This window comes from Anthonomus grandis, chromosome 12 (assembly GCF_022605725.1).
Source record: "Anthonomus grandis grandis chromosome 12, icAntGran1.3, whole genome shotgun sequence".
NCBI lineage: Eukaryota > Metazoa > Arthropoda > Insecta > Coleoptera > Curculionidae > Anthonomus > Anthonomus grandis.
This window is the reverse complement of record NC_065557.1, coordinates 20,977,700-20,993,357: the sequence shown is the minus strand read 5'-3', so window position 1 is coordinate 20,993,357 and position 15,658 is coordinate 20,977,700. Positions and strand designations below refer to the sequence as shown.

At 32.5% G+C, this 15,658-nt stretch overlaps 1 protein-coding gene across 1 annotated transcript; it reads left to right on the top strand.

Moving 5' to 3' along the window:
• Nucleotides 1-3,330: 3,330 nt before the first annotated feature.
• LOC126742879 (uncharacterized) lies at nucleotides 3,331-12,934 on the top strand. Its single transcript, XM_050449730.1, has 4 exons — nucleotides 3,331-3,545; nucleotides 5,466-5,780; nucleotides 11,233-11,345; nucleotides 12,696-12,934. The coding sequence occupies exons 1-4, from the start codon at nucleotides 3,435-3,437 to the stop codon at nucleotides 12,844-12,846; spliced, it is 690 nt and encodes a 229-aa protein (XP_050305687.1). The 5' UTR covers nucleotides 3,331-3,434; the 3' UTR covers nucleotides 12,847-12,934.
• Nucleotides 12,935-15,658: the final 2,724 nt, after the last annotated feature.

Sequence of the window (15,658 nt, the reverse complement as noted above, 5' to 3'; positions counted from 1 at the left end):
GGTGTCGGAAATCATAAACGATTCATAGGCAATAATCACATATATGAAATTCTAGGAAATTCTTTATCAAAAGCTCTACCGTGCTTTCATGCATCTCACGGGATGTGACTATACGCCAGCTTCTTTTCGAAAAGGTAAACTTCGTCCTTTTAAACTGTTAGAGCAATCAGAACAGTATCAGACAACTTGTCAAAATATTATAACAGATGATGAAGAATTGTTGGATGAAACATTTAAGATCTTAGAAAAATTAACTTGTCATATTTACTCAGCTCGGGATTCTTGGAACGTCAATGAAGTTCGCTTGCAACTGTTTTCAAACACTTACCGGTCCAAGAAAGCAGACGATAACTTTGAGAAAAAATTTCGTAATTTTGACCCGTCAAGTCTACCACCATGTAAAGCTGAATTATATCAGCATTTACATCGAGTTTGTTATGTAACAAAGTTTTGGAGAAATGCTTATTTGAAACATCCAACATCCTTATCACCTCAAACTTCCGGCTGGACTATAAATGACTACTGATAAATACGATTTTGTCTGGTTTGTTGGGGAGTAGTTACCATAATTAGTTGCCGACATTATTATTAAAGGTAACAATTTAAAATTAAATACTAATAAAATTCTTTGCCGAGAAATCATAAAATTTTTCATTCTATTACAGATTTATTAGAAGATGATAATTCAAAAGACCATTATGACAACGAAGACAATGAAAATTACAGCAGTGATGAAGATGATGATGATGATGATTATCAGGATGCCTCCGTTTTTTGTGATACAATAATTTATTAAAAAATCTAACCGCAACTTTCATACAACCATAGAGTTTTCATTTATTTTCATACCTGAGATTAATCAATTTCTTAACTTTGTACTACAATAAATTATTATTTTCATATCGTATTAACACATTAATTTATTCACACATTAATTTAATATTTTTTTATCTTTCCTTTGTAGCTTATTCGACTATTTTTTTAGACCAAGCAAAATAATATCACATCACTGTTCACATTTAGATCGGCCTGGCTGAAGGTTAATAACCGAATTACTGCTTGGCAAATTAATTTTGGGTTTGTAGTTACTTAAATAATATCATATAAAAATTTTAGCCATACTAAAATATTTCCAAAAAAAAATTAGTATTTAGAGAAGTGCATTCCCAGTGCCACCAGAAAATTAATGCTTAGGCTCATATTGTAATCATACTGTAATCAGGAGGTATTATCGGCCCAATATTTTTTATCAGGAAATTTAAATGGCGGCATGTATGCTGAAATGCTATAGAGCCACTAATAGTGCGGGAATTAAGGGCGGAAAATGGTGCATAGAATAGTTTAGGAATACCGTACTAAATCCGGAATAACAATTGTAAAGAATTGTATTGATTGTACGTGAAGAATTTAAAGTAATAATAAAAATATAAAAATAGTGTTTTTATTTATTGTTTTTCTTAATAAACAGAGAAAAATGTGGCTTTCTATGATATCATTGGAAACCATTTTTCAAGAGCTTCAAGATTATGTGTCACTCGACTCCCCTTTTATTTAAAATTTTAAGGGTGTATCTTACCCTGTCCAAGCAGTTGCACATAAGAATGAGATAATATGCTTGTTTTTGTTCCCCTCCGTTTTATAGAAAGTGTTTTTAGCGTTATTTTATTAGGCATTTCGTTTCTTACATATGGCCTTTTTAAGTTTTTGAATTGTCAAGTGACGAATCATTCAAAAACCATTAAAAGCACTTCACATTGAATAGGTCTTTGTGGTTACTTGCAATTTGCTAATATGCTTTTTATTATAATTATAATCTTATCTGTATAATACTGTTTTTATTTTGCTTTTTATTTTTACAGTTTATAAAAATCCAATCAACCTAAGTAACAAATTACCATTTGTTACTTAGGTTTTAAATAGCAGCGTCATTATATGCCATAGATATATTTGTTAGATTCCTATCAATAAATCTTTGTATAGACTTTTTAAGTTCATATAAAGATTTTTATATTGTTACGTGAACAATCTTTAGAAACACATATTTTTCTATTCACTTAAAAAAAAGATTTTTCCACTAGGCCCATATAATTCATCATTGTAACCAATGCTGCGGAATTAATGGAACTAAATACAATGAGATCAAGCGTGGAGACTATCTTTTACCAAGTTGTTGTCCAGATTCAAGTTTACCGTAAGTAAAGGCAATCTAACTTTTTTATAGAAACCAATTTTAATAGACTTTGTATAAAATTTAGATAATTATTAATACAGGAAGGTCAAAAAAGAATCTAAGTGAAATTTAAAAACCGGTGTTAAGTGACAAAACAAGAATTTTGGATCCGTAAGAGTATATGTGCAGAAAAATTACCAGAAAAAATAATTATGACCTAGTATGAGCTAGTCATTGATCGTAAAACATATTTTGCAGCTTATTATTAACTAAGTGACCGCGGCAAATTTTTTATAAAGTTAATTTCCAAATTGTGCAAGATGTTACGATACCGCACAACTAGAAATTATGAATTGATTGAAAGTTGAATGAAGGCCACGACGATGTCATTTTTTATGGCAGAATAAACATTAAATTGGCTGGACTCTTCAAAATTAAGTTTTTTAAATGGATGCACATTTGTGTCACTCCAATATTGGAAATTTAGTCGATTAAAAAATCATATTTTTAGTAACTTATTTCATCTATTCCGGTAATATTATCCAAAAAAATACACAGAATTTTACTCCTGGTTTCTTTAAGATTCTGAACAATGGAAAAGACATACATATGGATGAAACCTGTGTATTTTGCCTGGTAGATATTCTTGCGAATGCGACAAAATATCCCGAAATTGCAATTTCAATATTTTGTATTGTATATACTAGTGGTTTTTTTACTCTTATGGTCGAACGGATGCAAAATTGACAGTACTTGACAGTACTTTATGCTGGATTCTATTTCTTCAGAAAGATGCCCTTGAAATAACTTTATCAGACACATAGGTATTTTCCATTTGAAAAGAGTCGCTTTAGACAGTTTATTAAATTTCATTTATATTGTTCTTTTTTGATAAAAACTTTTAATAAAAATTTATCAAAAGCCGTAAGACTTAGATATAGGAAATTATAAACAAAAGAATCTGATGTAAAATTCAAAAAATATAATAATAGTATTGTCAAATCTTCAAGTTTTTTTTTCCTGGAAATTCACCCTGTATATATATTATATCACTTTTGCACTGTATATAATATATACCTGTGTTCGCTCTTATCTAAGTTGTTTATCTAAGAGGTTTTGTTCTGATTTTGTAAACATCAATGTCAAACAAAATGCTTTCAGATGTCAAATTTTGACAGCTTAGATGTTATTTAAAGGCATCACGTTTGTAAAAACTAAATAAATGTGTTTAAGCTTTTAACAAATATCGCATTCAAATCGAGAGATGCATTCTAAAAATACGTTGACAGAGAAAAAGCAATTAAGACGAAAACGGATTGTGGCAGTAACGCTATATGCAGCCTGCCTTCTATTAATGGGGTGCGCAATATATCAGGTATGAAGTAATTTTTTACTACTTAATAATAAAATAATAGTGGAGGTAAAACAAATAATAATAATATTAATAATAATAACAAAAAGAACTCCATCAGTGCTTCATTCTTCTGATATCTGGGATAAGTGAATAATTCTCCCTTCTCCGAATCCGATTGCCGTTTGGCATGAAATCTATAATAATAATAATAATAATAATTCTCATTTTTACCTTTAGTATATATTTCAAGACAAAAAATACGAATTCATATTTTCAATGTCAATTTTTTTTTAGAAAACAAGGTTTTTAACAAGGTTAGTAACTGGGCACTTAAACTGTTACTTTTTAGTATTTTTTACGATATTGTCAATTCTATATATATATATAGAAAATATAATATATAAATATATAGGAAATCCCATAATGTAAATTTTAAGGGGGTCAATTATTGGCTTCCCTGTACATTTTATAGAAAAAATGTAAGATAATTTTTTGAAGAGACCAATCTGGCAAACTCTTATGCAAATTTTAAAAAAAAATTTATAAGCCAATCTTGAATTATTCAATTAAATGTAATTGCACAAATTTTAGAAAAACAATTTTTTTCAAGTCAAAGTCAAAATCAGTTATTGTCTTATATACTAGAAACCTAACGAAGACATGTCACAAATATTAAACAAAGCAATACATATGGTATTATACATGAGGTATTCCTTAATCGGGAACATATATTAACATACATAATATAATAAAAATAAAATAATAAATATTAAAAAGTTCTAACAATGATAAAATTACATAAAAGTCAACACATATTTGGTTCACTCTCACATTTACAATATTTAAAAAAGCTTTCAAACTCTGGAATTGTATAAAAAACATCGCTGGAGGGCTGTTTTTTAACTTTGGTTTTTAAATTTACCAGCGGCTTTGCCACTTTTACTTCTGTGGGTAACAAATCAAACACAAACAAAAAAAAGATGACTTCCAGAATGCAAAGGAGACTTTTTATAAAATTGCTTAGTAAGCAGTAAGTTGTTTACCACGATTATTATGCTGATGTTGATCGCCCGCTGTAAACAACTAACTTCTATTTTTAAATACAATTTCAAGAACCTTTAACAAGAGGAAAAATTGCATATTTTTTGCTTTCCCCGTGTTTTTTAAGAAATTCAATCGATGTATTTTAGCTCAGAGAATTCGAAAATTGCACTTTGTAAAACCCATTTTATAGCTTAAAATAGCGGAAAATCCAACCTTCCGACCTACATTGTTTTTTGCACAAAAAGAATGTCTTTTTTATTTTGAGTACTGCTGAAAAAGTGAAGTAATGCGGCTGTCAATTTAAGTACAATACGTCTAGTAATACATGTTTCTAACAAAAATCAAAAATTTCTAGAGGGCTTATACATTTTTAGTTAGTTTAACATGATGTAGTAATTTAGTTATTTTAAAATAATGAATGATCCATTGGAGAAAGAAAAATATGTAGAGTGCATCAAATGAGGAAAAAGTTGCGCAATCCTATAAATAAGTGCCTATAAATAATCTGTCTACTTTTTAGAGATCGGAATAGCAAGGGATATATAGGGAAAAAAACAGATTAATAAAAATGAGCTTTAAAAGATTTTTTTATATCATGTTTATTATCAAAGATACAATAACGACATTTTCACTATACTGGTAAGAAATGAGCGAAAATTTGAAAATAAATTAAAAATGAATCTAGACCTACTATGTTGACTGAGACCAAAAACAAATTTAATCAAGAGTAATTTGTGAGAGTAGAGTCATTATAAATAATAATTTAAGTAAAAATATAAAGATACGAAAGATAAATATAAAGAAGTACAAAAATAATGAATAAAATACATAATTATAAGCGAGATAAAGAAAAAAACAAGTTTTTGCTCTAATCTAATATGTACTGATTTTTTTTAGTGTTCTGTGCTATTTATTCACTGTGGTCGAGACTTTCGCTTTACCCGTCTCCTGGATGCACGGTATGAACAAATCGTTCTGATGATGCTTGAAATGATTTTAGCAATAGCTGGAATTGTGGGGCTTAGTACGAAACGAACTCCAATTTACTTTCTTATCTTAGCAGCTCTCGTGTGCACTGTAATGATCTGTCATTTCACTGATGTGCTGAGGGGTTGCTTATATTTATATAACTTTCCAGGGAATTTTAAAAACATAGGAGATTCTATGCTAAACTTATATGAAAACTACGATCAGCCATTAACCAAGGCTAAGGTAAGGAAAACAGATTAAAAATAAGAAATAAAAAAACATATAATATAAGATTAATAACTAAACTATTTACATTGTAATTTCAAATAAAAATACTAATATTTATTTATTTGTTTTTTCTTGAATATTACCTATAATATATTATAATTATATAAACTAATATTTAAATAATTTCGAAGTATAATAAAATAGAATATAATTTATTTCTATTTAATCTAATTTTAATATTATTTCTACTTCATATTTTCTTTTAAGTTTGTCATACTTTAAAGTAAATTTGGGATTCGACATATTATAAATGTTACTTTATAAAATGCGCTTCTAGCATTAGGCTGCTCATTCTTGGAAACTTCCTTATCAGTTTGGAATGGGTTTGAAGTATTTTATAAAACTATATTTAGATGTTATCCACTTTTTTTCGAAATATCCGGTAATTTCTAAGGAAAATTATTTACCTTGGTTTCTTCTTATATTATAAAGAATTAGAAGGTGCAAAAACCTAGTACAAAAAGCTAAAAATCAAAGAAAAAAAAATTAAAATAATACAGAGATTGGAGATTTTATTTTATCAGATTTATATACCAGGCGTTTCTAATTTAAAAAAATACCAATGACCCAATGCATGGCTACCATCCAAAATCTACCATTAAAAAAAGGTACTTGAAAAAAACACTTCTGTAAATATATATTTTTTTAATTTGTAAAACTAATTATTAAGTTTATTAAATATATTATTGTTAATGTGGCAATATTATTGCACTATAAAATAAAGCCTACGCAAGTTCATAATAATTAAAAGAATTATTAGAAATAACATTTAATATAAGAAGCATGTTATTAGCAATAACAAAAAAACTTTTAAGAGTCACCAACATGATTAAATCATTGAACCGTTGATGAATGGGATACGTTGAATCACTTTTAAATGATTTGCATATATTTTCTGGGCACGGTAGCTCCACAAGTGAAACTCTTTATTATGACATCGGAACTTCTTGACGGCCAAGGAATTGGTACATATTGCCCATTCTATTTCTTGGGAAACTGCCGATTTAATCATTTAGATCTGTTTATTATTAAATGGCAAATTATCATAATACAAATACACATAAATATGAAAAAATCTCTTTGGGAATGAATCCGTGGACACACTGCATATAATACTCTAATATTAATCTTAATTTTTTTTTAAGTAAAATAGGGTGGAGTAAAAGTATGCGGCGGATAAATTTATTAAAACCCATAAAAAAATAATTTTGAGTTTTAATAAGAAGAAAAATGTTTGTTTTTTGTTATTTAGTTAGACACGGGATCTAAAAAACTCAAAACTGTTTTAACATAACTCTTCAAAATATTGATTACGAATGAGTCTAGTATTCTTTTGTCTTAAATTAAGCCCATAATACTAGTATTATTACTGAAAATTTCCGTAAATTATTTAAAATTTTAAAATTTAATTCAACAGAAGATGATATACATCTTTTCTTCAATTTTTTCTCGAAATCGGATATATTTAACTTAACGTAGGCATGCTGTGTCTCATTTTGAATTTATTGTACGAACGCTCTTAAGTTATTTTTTTAAAGCTCTGGAGTATTTCTTTATTCAAAAATATCATTTACGTTTGACATAGATTTTATAATTTTTAAAACTTTAAAATTATACGTTTCATCTTATAGAATACTACACATTTCAGAAATGTAAAAGCGATTAGAATATTGTAATTCGTGTAAATGCCCGATTAAGTATATGGTCACCAAACTTCAATAAATTAATCGCTTTTAGAGTAAGTACAAAGGCAATTCTTTATTTTACTTTTAGCTATATACAGGTTGGGGAATTAAAGATTACGCATTGTCCAAAATAATGGACACCGCTTCCTCTCGCCGGTGAGCAGCCGAAAATAGACCGATTCCTTGCGAAAAAACTAATAATAAATAATAAATTTGGTTACGAATTTTGAGACATCCTGAATTGAATTGACGAATTGACGAAACAGTGGGCTGCCAAGGCAGTTGTGCATATAGGTCTCCTGATGGACCCGTCATGCCCCACCGGGGGTTACCAGAGCCCAACGGCCTTAGAGAAATCGATAAGGCTCTCTGGTCTGAAGGACTTAAAGTCGCTCGGTACACTGAAAGTGTTACCCAAGTATTTGAACCTGGCGCGCGTGAGTGCTGGGCACTCCCCGACTACATGGTCAACGGTTTCATCCTCCTCACAGCACCATCGGCATTCCGGGTTGTCCGCAATACCGATAGTATGGAGATGGCTTCTTAAGTGCCAGTGACTGGTTAAAAGACCTGTTACTAGCCGAATTTCGCGTCTTTTTAGGCGTAGTAGATTTTTGATGAGACAGGCAGAGGGCCCACCTACATATGTGCGCTTTGGCCTGTCGCATACCAGGGGACTCAGTCCATCTTCGGTGGGTCCACTTGTCCAGCAGACCCTTCATTGACGCGACCGCAACGCATTTGGCGATACCAACTATGGGTTCCGGCCCCATCGGCACATTCGCGGATCCCAGTCTGGCAAGAGAGTCCGCTTCCTCATTACCTGCATGGCCTGCATGGCCAGGTATCCAGACGAGCTGGACCCTGCATCCAACCTGTACCAGTTTTTTCTGGACTTTTATGCACTCTAGTACAAGCTTGGAGCTTACCTTTGCGGCCGTGATAGCCTTAATGGCAGCTCTGCTGTCCGAGCATATTGATACGACTGTATTGCGGTGTCCGCAGCTTAGGATTTTCTGTCCGCATTTTAATACAGCGAATACTTCGACCTGGAAGACAGTGGCGTGCTCCCCCAGCGAGTATGCCCTACTGGTATGTGGGATCTCACCAATAAGCCCTGATCCAGCTCTGTTATTCATTCTGGAGCCATCTATGTACCAGATGGTCCCCCTATTTAGCAATGCAGGTCTGTTGGAATGCTGCCACTCCTCTCTGCCTGCAATGTGCGTCATGAATCCCTCGCAGTCCACAGTCACTGGAGCCATGCAGTGCACAACGAGGTCCAGAGGCGGAAGGCTCAGCAGAGTCTCAACGCTCTAGTTGGCGCCGTCCGCATGGAACCCGTTATGCTGAGAAATGCAAGACGTTGGATTCTGTCCAGTTGAGCACGAATTTTTGCTTTCTCCGTACATGGCCACCAAACGATAGCCCCGTAAGTGAGAAGAGGTCTCACAATGCGCGAGTAGATCCAGTGGAGGATCTTAGGAGACAGACCCCAGGTATTGCCGAAAGCCCGCCTGCAGGCCCATAGCGCGCAGGTGGCCTTCTTTATTCTGGTGTCTGCATGATCGTGCCAGGAGAGTTTGGGATCCAACTTGATTCCCAGAAATCGAACTGTCCTGGAGTAATGCAGCTGCACGCCACCTAGAGATATAACAGGGGGCGTGCCAAAATTACGTCTCCTCGTGAATAGTAGGAGCTCTGTTTTTTTGGGGTTAATCCTGAGACCCCCCGAGAGGCACCATATGTCCACCATACGCAGGGCTCGCATCATAGGGCCCTGCATTGAGACGGCGTCTTTCCCTGGGCAAAGGATTACCAGATCATCAGCGTAGGCCTGTGTGTATAGGCCAGCATTGTTTAAAAGATTTATCAGGCTGTCGACCACAAGGCACCACAAGGTAGGGGACAATACTCTCCCTGCGGGCAGCCCCTAGCCGCCAACGTTTCGACAATCTCGTTGTTGAGCTGGGCAGATACATGACGTTTCGAGAGCATGGCCTCTATCCAGCTAACCAAACGTTCTTTGTCTTTAATATCCTTATTAATATCAAGTCAAGTCACTAAAGTGCAAGAACCTTCTATCAAAAGCGTCCATCAGTAAGAAAGGCTGAAAGAAAAAGAAGAAGATTTGTTATGCCTTAGAAGTAAATTCAACAGGATTAAGTAGAAGTGTTGGAGAGAAACTAAGTATGGACCATAAAACTGTTACCAGTATTTGACAAAATATGGATAAAAATGTTTCACATATCCAAAACTAGAAAGGAGATACCGAAGAGCAATGACAAAGGTTGGAATTTTGTGAAACCATGATGTAAAAAGAAAATTAAAACTAGAATTACTTACAAAATATTTAATTTCCAGATGAATCTTCTTTTCCATTACATGGGAAACACTGTTCTTTTATCTGGTGTTCGATATTGGTGTCGGGAAAATGAGCACAAAGGTTTTCAATTCCGTACTCAGTATCCTCAAAAATTGAGTATTTGGACTGGTACGACTTGGGCGACCATGTTATAGGGCAATTTTTTATTGATGCTACTTTAAGTGCCGAAAAATACCTCGAGTCGCGGCAAAAATAAGTTCTTCCTGCTATTTAAATCCTTCCTAATTTAGACCTGGGATCGGTCTATTTTTACCAAGACGGTTGCCTTGCTCGTAATGCGGTTATGGTAAAAGATTTTTTTTAAATCCTTTCTGTAAGCGTCTTATTAGTAAGGGATATTAAATGCCCTTCTAAATCTCCAAATATGTCCCCAAATGACTTTTAATTATTTAGGTTATCCTAAGGCAAAGTTTACAAAATAAAATATACTTTATTTTAAGTAGTTTATTCTGTAAACTTTGCTTAAGGAGACCATTTACAAACATCAATTTAAGGCCAACAAATTTAAAGGAGTTACTAGATAATATTGTTGAACGTGTCGATTTCATTTTACCAGCAACTCTTTTGTAAGTACGAAATGGCTTTGATTATATTATACAAATTTGATGATAGGTTAACTTATTGTTTAGCCAAAGAAGGAGGTCTGTTTGAGCCTTTCACTTAAAAAATTACCTAATTTTAACTTTATTTTTAAAGGTTTTAATGTTATTTTTATATAGTGGTTAAATACTTCTACTTTTATTAAAGTCTATATTTTATTTTTATTAGAATAATACCTTACACAGCATATTAAATTAGATATTATTTTATATTGATTGTTTATTGATGTATGTACAGTATGCATCAGAAACATATTTTCAAAATGAGAAATGTTATTGCAAGTAATATAGGCCAGTTACCCCGATTAAAGTCACACGCTTACTTACGTCGTACTGAAAATCAAAACAACGTAGCAGGCGAGTAAAAGAACGCATAAAATGTATGTACGCATAATATGTGTACGCTTTGCCATATTTCACCCTTAAGCACCTCTCTATGCGTAATGATCGATTCCCTAACCTGTATACCTAGCCAAGGCTTTTCCAACTAATAATTTGCTCCAAAAATTTAATGTCGGTTCTTGCCAGTCGCGACGGACATAGCTGAATTATTATTAAATTTGAAAATTGGGGATCCCAGACAAAATTAAAAGTTTAGCCGCAATTTCATAAGTCTCTAATAATCCTCATAGTCAAGTGTTTATATTATTACATTTTGTGCTTTCAATTTTATAATTTACACTCCACGAAAAATAAAATATTTATCTACTAGCTCAAAAAAGATTTTTATCTACTAGGTCGATAGAATTCATCATTGTAACAAATGCTGTGGAGTTAATGGAACTGATGACAAAGCGGTTAAGCGTGGAATTTACCTTTTACCAAGTTGTTGCCCTGATTCAACTGTACCGTAAGTCAGATCAGTTTTCTTTACTTAGTATATCAATTAATTAGTAGATTACCTTGTGATGTCTTCTAGCCTGCGTTTAATTTTATATTAAACTCCATCAGAGTTATGATGAAGAGGAATGTATTCGTAGCAAAATAGATCATCGAGTTAAACAATTCTTAAAATTCTTCAATTCCTTGTATTTTCAATTAGGACCCGGGAGTATATTTACTAATATTGTACATGGTCAATGAGAGTGGGTGTTATTGATTATTAATAGTGGCCAACAGAAAGTCCTAAAAGTTAAATTTTAAGTTTATAAATTACTATTAGAAGGTGTAAATGCTATGGTCAAGAAAAAATGTTTGATATATTAAACGGTAAAACGGTAAAACTTTTTAGTTTAACACTTTTTGCTACAAGATATCACCTGCCCTACAGGAAGGGAGGAGGAAAGTCTGCTAATAGAACCATTTATAATTTTGGTGTAGTTCAACCGAATTTGATAAACTTTATTTCCGTTAACCTTAATAAAACATCCGGTAAAAAACTAACATTAGTCCTACTAAATTAAGATACTTGTATAGATTGACTATTTATTTCAAGGCATGCTTACCCTAAGATATATTTTCGATATTAGTTTACATTATTAACTTTCATCGATAGTGACGATAGTTATCCTTTTGTTATGTTATCATAAGGAATCTTATGCAAAACTATTTTAAACCGGTTCAGAACATTCATTATTTAAAGAATAGTAACGCATAATTTGGAAAGATATATGTGACTAATAATAATACTGATCTCATAACCTAATAACCGTTTTCTAATATCAGGAAAGCCATTAAAAGGGATAGAAACTGCAGGGTAACAAATTGAATTTTTAACCCTTTCTTCTACTGGTTTTTAACATTTGGATTTGCCCACTTCACACAATGATCATCAATTAACAAGATTTTTCATCAATATCTCTCACTAACTTATCAAACTACTTTACTATTTTTATCTGAATTACCGTTTCAATTTTTTGCCGATAGCCATCAGAGTTGAGGTGGCCCAGATGCATCTCGGACCAGTTCTTATGATACCTGTGGTTTTTAAAATATGTATGAGCGACTTCTCAACTACATCTTTTATGCTCTAATACAAACTGGGTAAAAATCAAGATGATATCAGTACCTAGGATACTATGATACTACTATGATAAATCTAGATACTTAACTTATAAGCATCCAAAAATAAGTGACCCCAAGTTAAAGCTAAGTAAAGTTAAGTAATCTTGTCTGAAAAATATGTACTGATATATTAAGATAAGCTCTGCTGTAAAATTCAATTTGAGAGGATAAGTACTAAATTAATTTTTTCTTTCAGGTGTACGGCTTCCAACGCATATAAAATTGGCTGTGCCAAACCTTTACTAGCAGCAGATCATCGACTTCTTAAGTTTCAGCTGGTTAGTATAGTAAGCGTCGTTTCAGAGTTTTACATTTATAGACTATTTTTGACATTCTTTGTAGTTTAGAAATACGATAACATGTATAGCTGATAATTCTGTTGATCTATTATAATCAGAGAATCATAATGTGCATTCCAATAAAAATTAAAAATAATTCTTGTCTTATCAATAAATTGAAATATAGATAATATATTTTTAAATATCATAGTTTGTTTTTTCTTTATATATCATAGATATATTTTTTAAATTACAGTTTTCACTAATCATTTAAGTATATCAAAGGGGTTGTCGCCAATTCAATATCTACTATATCAGACCCTGCTCTCTTACGCTGTAGTTCATATCTCGATTGTAGATGCTGATTAACGAAACCATATCAGATTAATATTTGAACAATAGAAACTTTTGAATAATCTTCTCTGATCTTCTATTCTTAAAATTATTGACAAGGATGTGCAATTTCTTATTTTCGAAAAATTACAAACCCACAAAAAGTTACAATATGCTCCCGACCAGAAAAAAAATTTAGACTTGGCAATAAATTGAGCATTTAATATATTTAAGCAGTTAATATACAGGGTGTTCCGTTGATCATGTTACAAACTTCTAGGACAGATAGAAAACGTCAAAAGAAAAACAAAACTTCATATAAACATGGGTCCGGAAAAGCTTCCTCAGGGAGCTAGAGCTCTTTGAAAATAACCTTTAAAAACTAGTTTTTTTTTAATAGCTTCGGAACTACTTTAGTAGGTAGTTTAGTAGGTAGGTAAATTATTGTTAGTACGTTTATTCTTTTGAATCTACCAAATAAAAAAAAATATTTACCAGGGGCTTCAGAATCAGGGGGGTATTTAGTAAATTTAGGCCCATTTCTTTAAGACTTTAATTTCTGCCCGTTTGGGCATTAGATAATGATGTTCCTATGCTTTTTACATAAAAAAGGTGCTCTTAGTAAAAGTCGGTAAATATTACCGTTTTTGTGGAAATTGACTAAAACCAAACTAAGATACAGCACCTGAATTAATTATTTTAATAACAATAATAATGCTAATTCATTGCCACTGTCAGTATTTTTTACATGATATTAATTCCCTTTTTATTACGGTTAAGTAATGGAAGATTACACTTTTGCTGAATACGCCAATATGCTTTTAATTTATGGGGAAGTTCGATGTAATGGTAGAGCTGCTTCTCGACTATATGAAGAGCGGTTTCCCGAAAGGCGAATCCCAGCTCACACACTTTTTGAAAGAGTCAATCAACGGCTCAGGGAGACTGGCTCCGTTAAAATAAAACGCCAAGATAATGGCGCGCAAAGGAACATCCGAATCCAGGATTTTGAGGAAGAAGTGCTTCAGCGATTTGAAGATAACCCATCAGTAAGTACTCGAGCAGTAGCTGATGCGATGCATGTAAATCATGTTAGGGTATGGAACGTTGTTAAAGAACAGCTTCTTCGGCCCTACCACCTGCAAAAGGTGCAATCATTAGGACCCAATGATTTTATGCCCCGCGTGAATTTTTGCCAGTGGTTTCTTGACCGGTGTACAGAAGAACCTCAATTTCCAAAATATGTCCTTTTTACTGACGAGGCTTTATTTACAAAAGAAGGCATTTTTAATTCTAATAATAATCATGTGTGGAGTGAGGAAAACCCTTATGGTATTCATTTTAGGAGCTATCAACATTTTAGGAGCTATCAACATATCATATATAGGAGCTATCAACATATCATCGGTCAATATGTAGGCCGGCATTGTTGGAGAACGCTTAATTGGTCCAATTATGTTGCCTCCTGGTTTAACGGGAAATATTTATTTAAATTTTTAAGAAATGTACTGCCAGAACTATTAGATGATCTGCCCCTAAATATACGACAGAACTTATGGCTACAATACGATGGAGCGCCAGCTTATTTTTCACTTATTGTCCGCGAGTTTATAAATAAAAATTTTGGAAGGCGCTGGATTCGCCGCGGAAGCCCTGTCACCTGGCCAGCGCGCTCACCAGATTTGACACCCTTAGATTTTTTTCTTTGGGGGCATATGAAAAGTCTCGTATATGAAACTCCAGTCGAGTCAGAAGAAGACCTGGTGGCCAGAATTTCCGCAGCTGCTGAAGTAATCCAAACCACGCCTGATATTTTTAACCACGTCAACCTTAATAAGGTGAGTTGATACAATAAATGTATCGATCGTGGCGGCCGGCATTTTGAGCAATTAATATTTTAAGTTTATTTTTGTAATACCAATCTTTAATAAAATTTGTTTACGTTTCTAAAATTGTTAATTTGTTGGTTTTTTATTACACTTAAAATCATTTAAACATTTTATGCCTCAAGGTAATTAAAGTGACAGTTAATTAGTTTGACTACCAATTTAATAAAGTGGCTACCTTAACTTTTTTTAAACATTTATTTTTTATTTACGCCAGATTTTTTTTTTATTGTTTATTAATAATAATAGGTAATTCATTTTTGTATCTCACAACTTGCTTTTCGTCAATTTTCACAAAAACCGACTTTTACTAAGAGCACCTTTTTTATGTAAAAAGCATAGGAACATCATAATCTAATGCCCAAACGGGCAGAAATTAAAGTCTTAAAGAAATGGGCCTAAATTTACCAAATACCCCCTGATTCTGAAGCCCCTGGTAAATATTTTTTTTATTTAGTAGGTTCAAAAGAATAAACATACTAACAATAATTTACCTCCCAAAATTGGTTGCGGTAGCTAAAGTAGTTCCGGAGGTATTAAAAAAAACTAGTTTTTAAAGGTTATTTTTAAAGAGCTCTAGCTCCCTGAGGAAGCTTTTCCGGACCTATGTTTATATGGACTTTTGTTTTTCTTTTGACGTTTTCTATCTGCCCTAGAAGTTT

What these genes read in the sequence shown, in the direction of transcription:
- LOC126742879 (XM_050449730.1), top strand. Translation starts at nt 3,435, where the DNA reads ATGCATTCTAAAAATACGTTGACAGAGAAAAAGCAATTAAGACGAAAA. An exon ending in TGGGGTGCGCAATATATCAG is followed by an intron (nt 3,546 to 5,465) that starts GTATGAAGTAAT and finishes GATTTTTTTTAG; the next exon opens with TGTTCTGTGCTATTTATTCA. An exon ending in TGCCCTGATTCAACTGTACC is followed by an intron (nt 11,346 to 12,695) that starts GTAAGTCAGATC and finishes TTTTTCTTTCAG; the next exon opens with GTGTACGGCTTCCAACGCAT.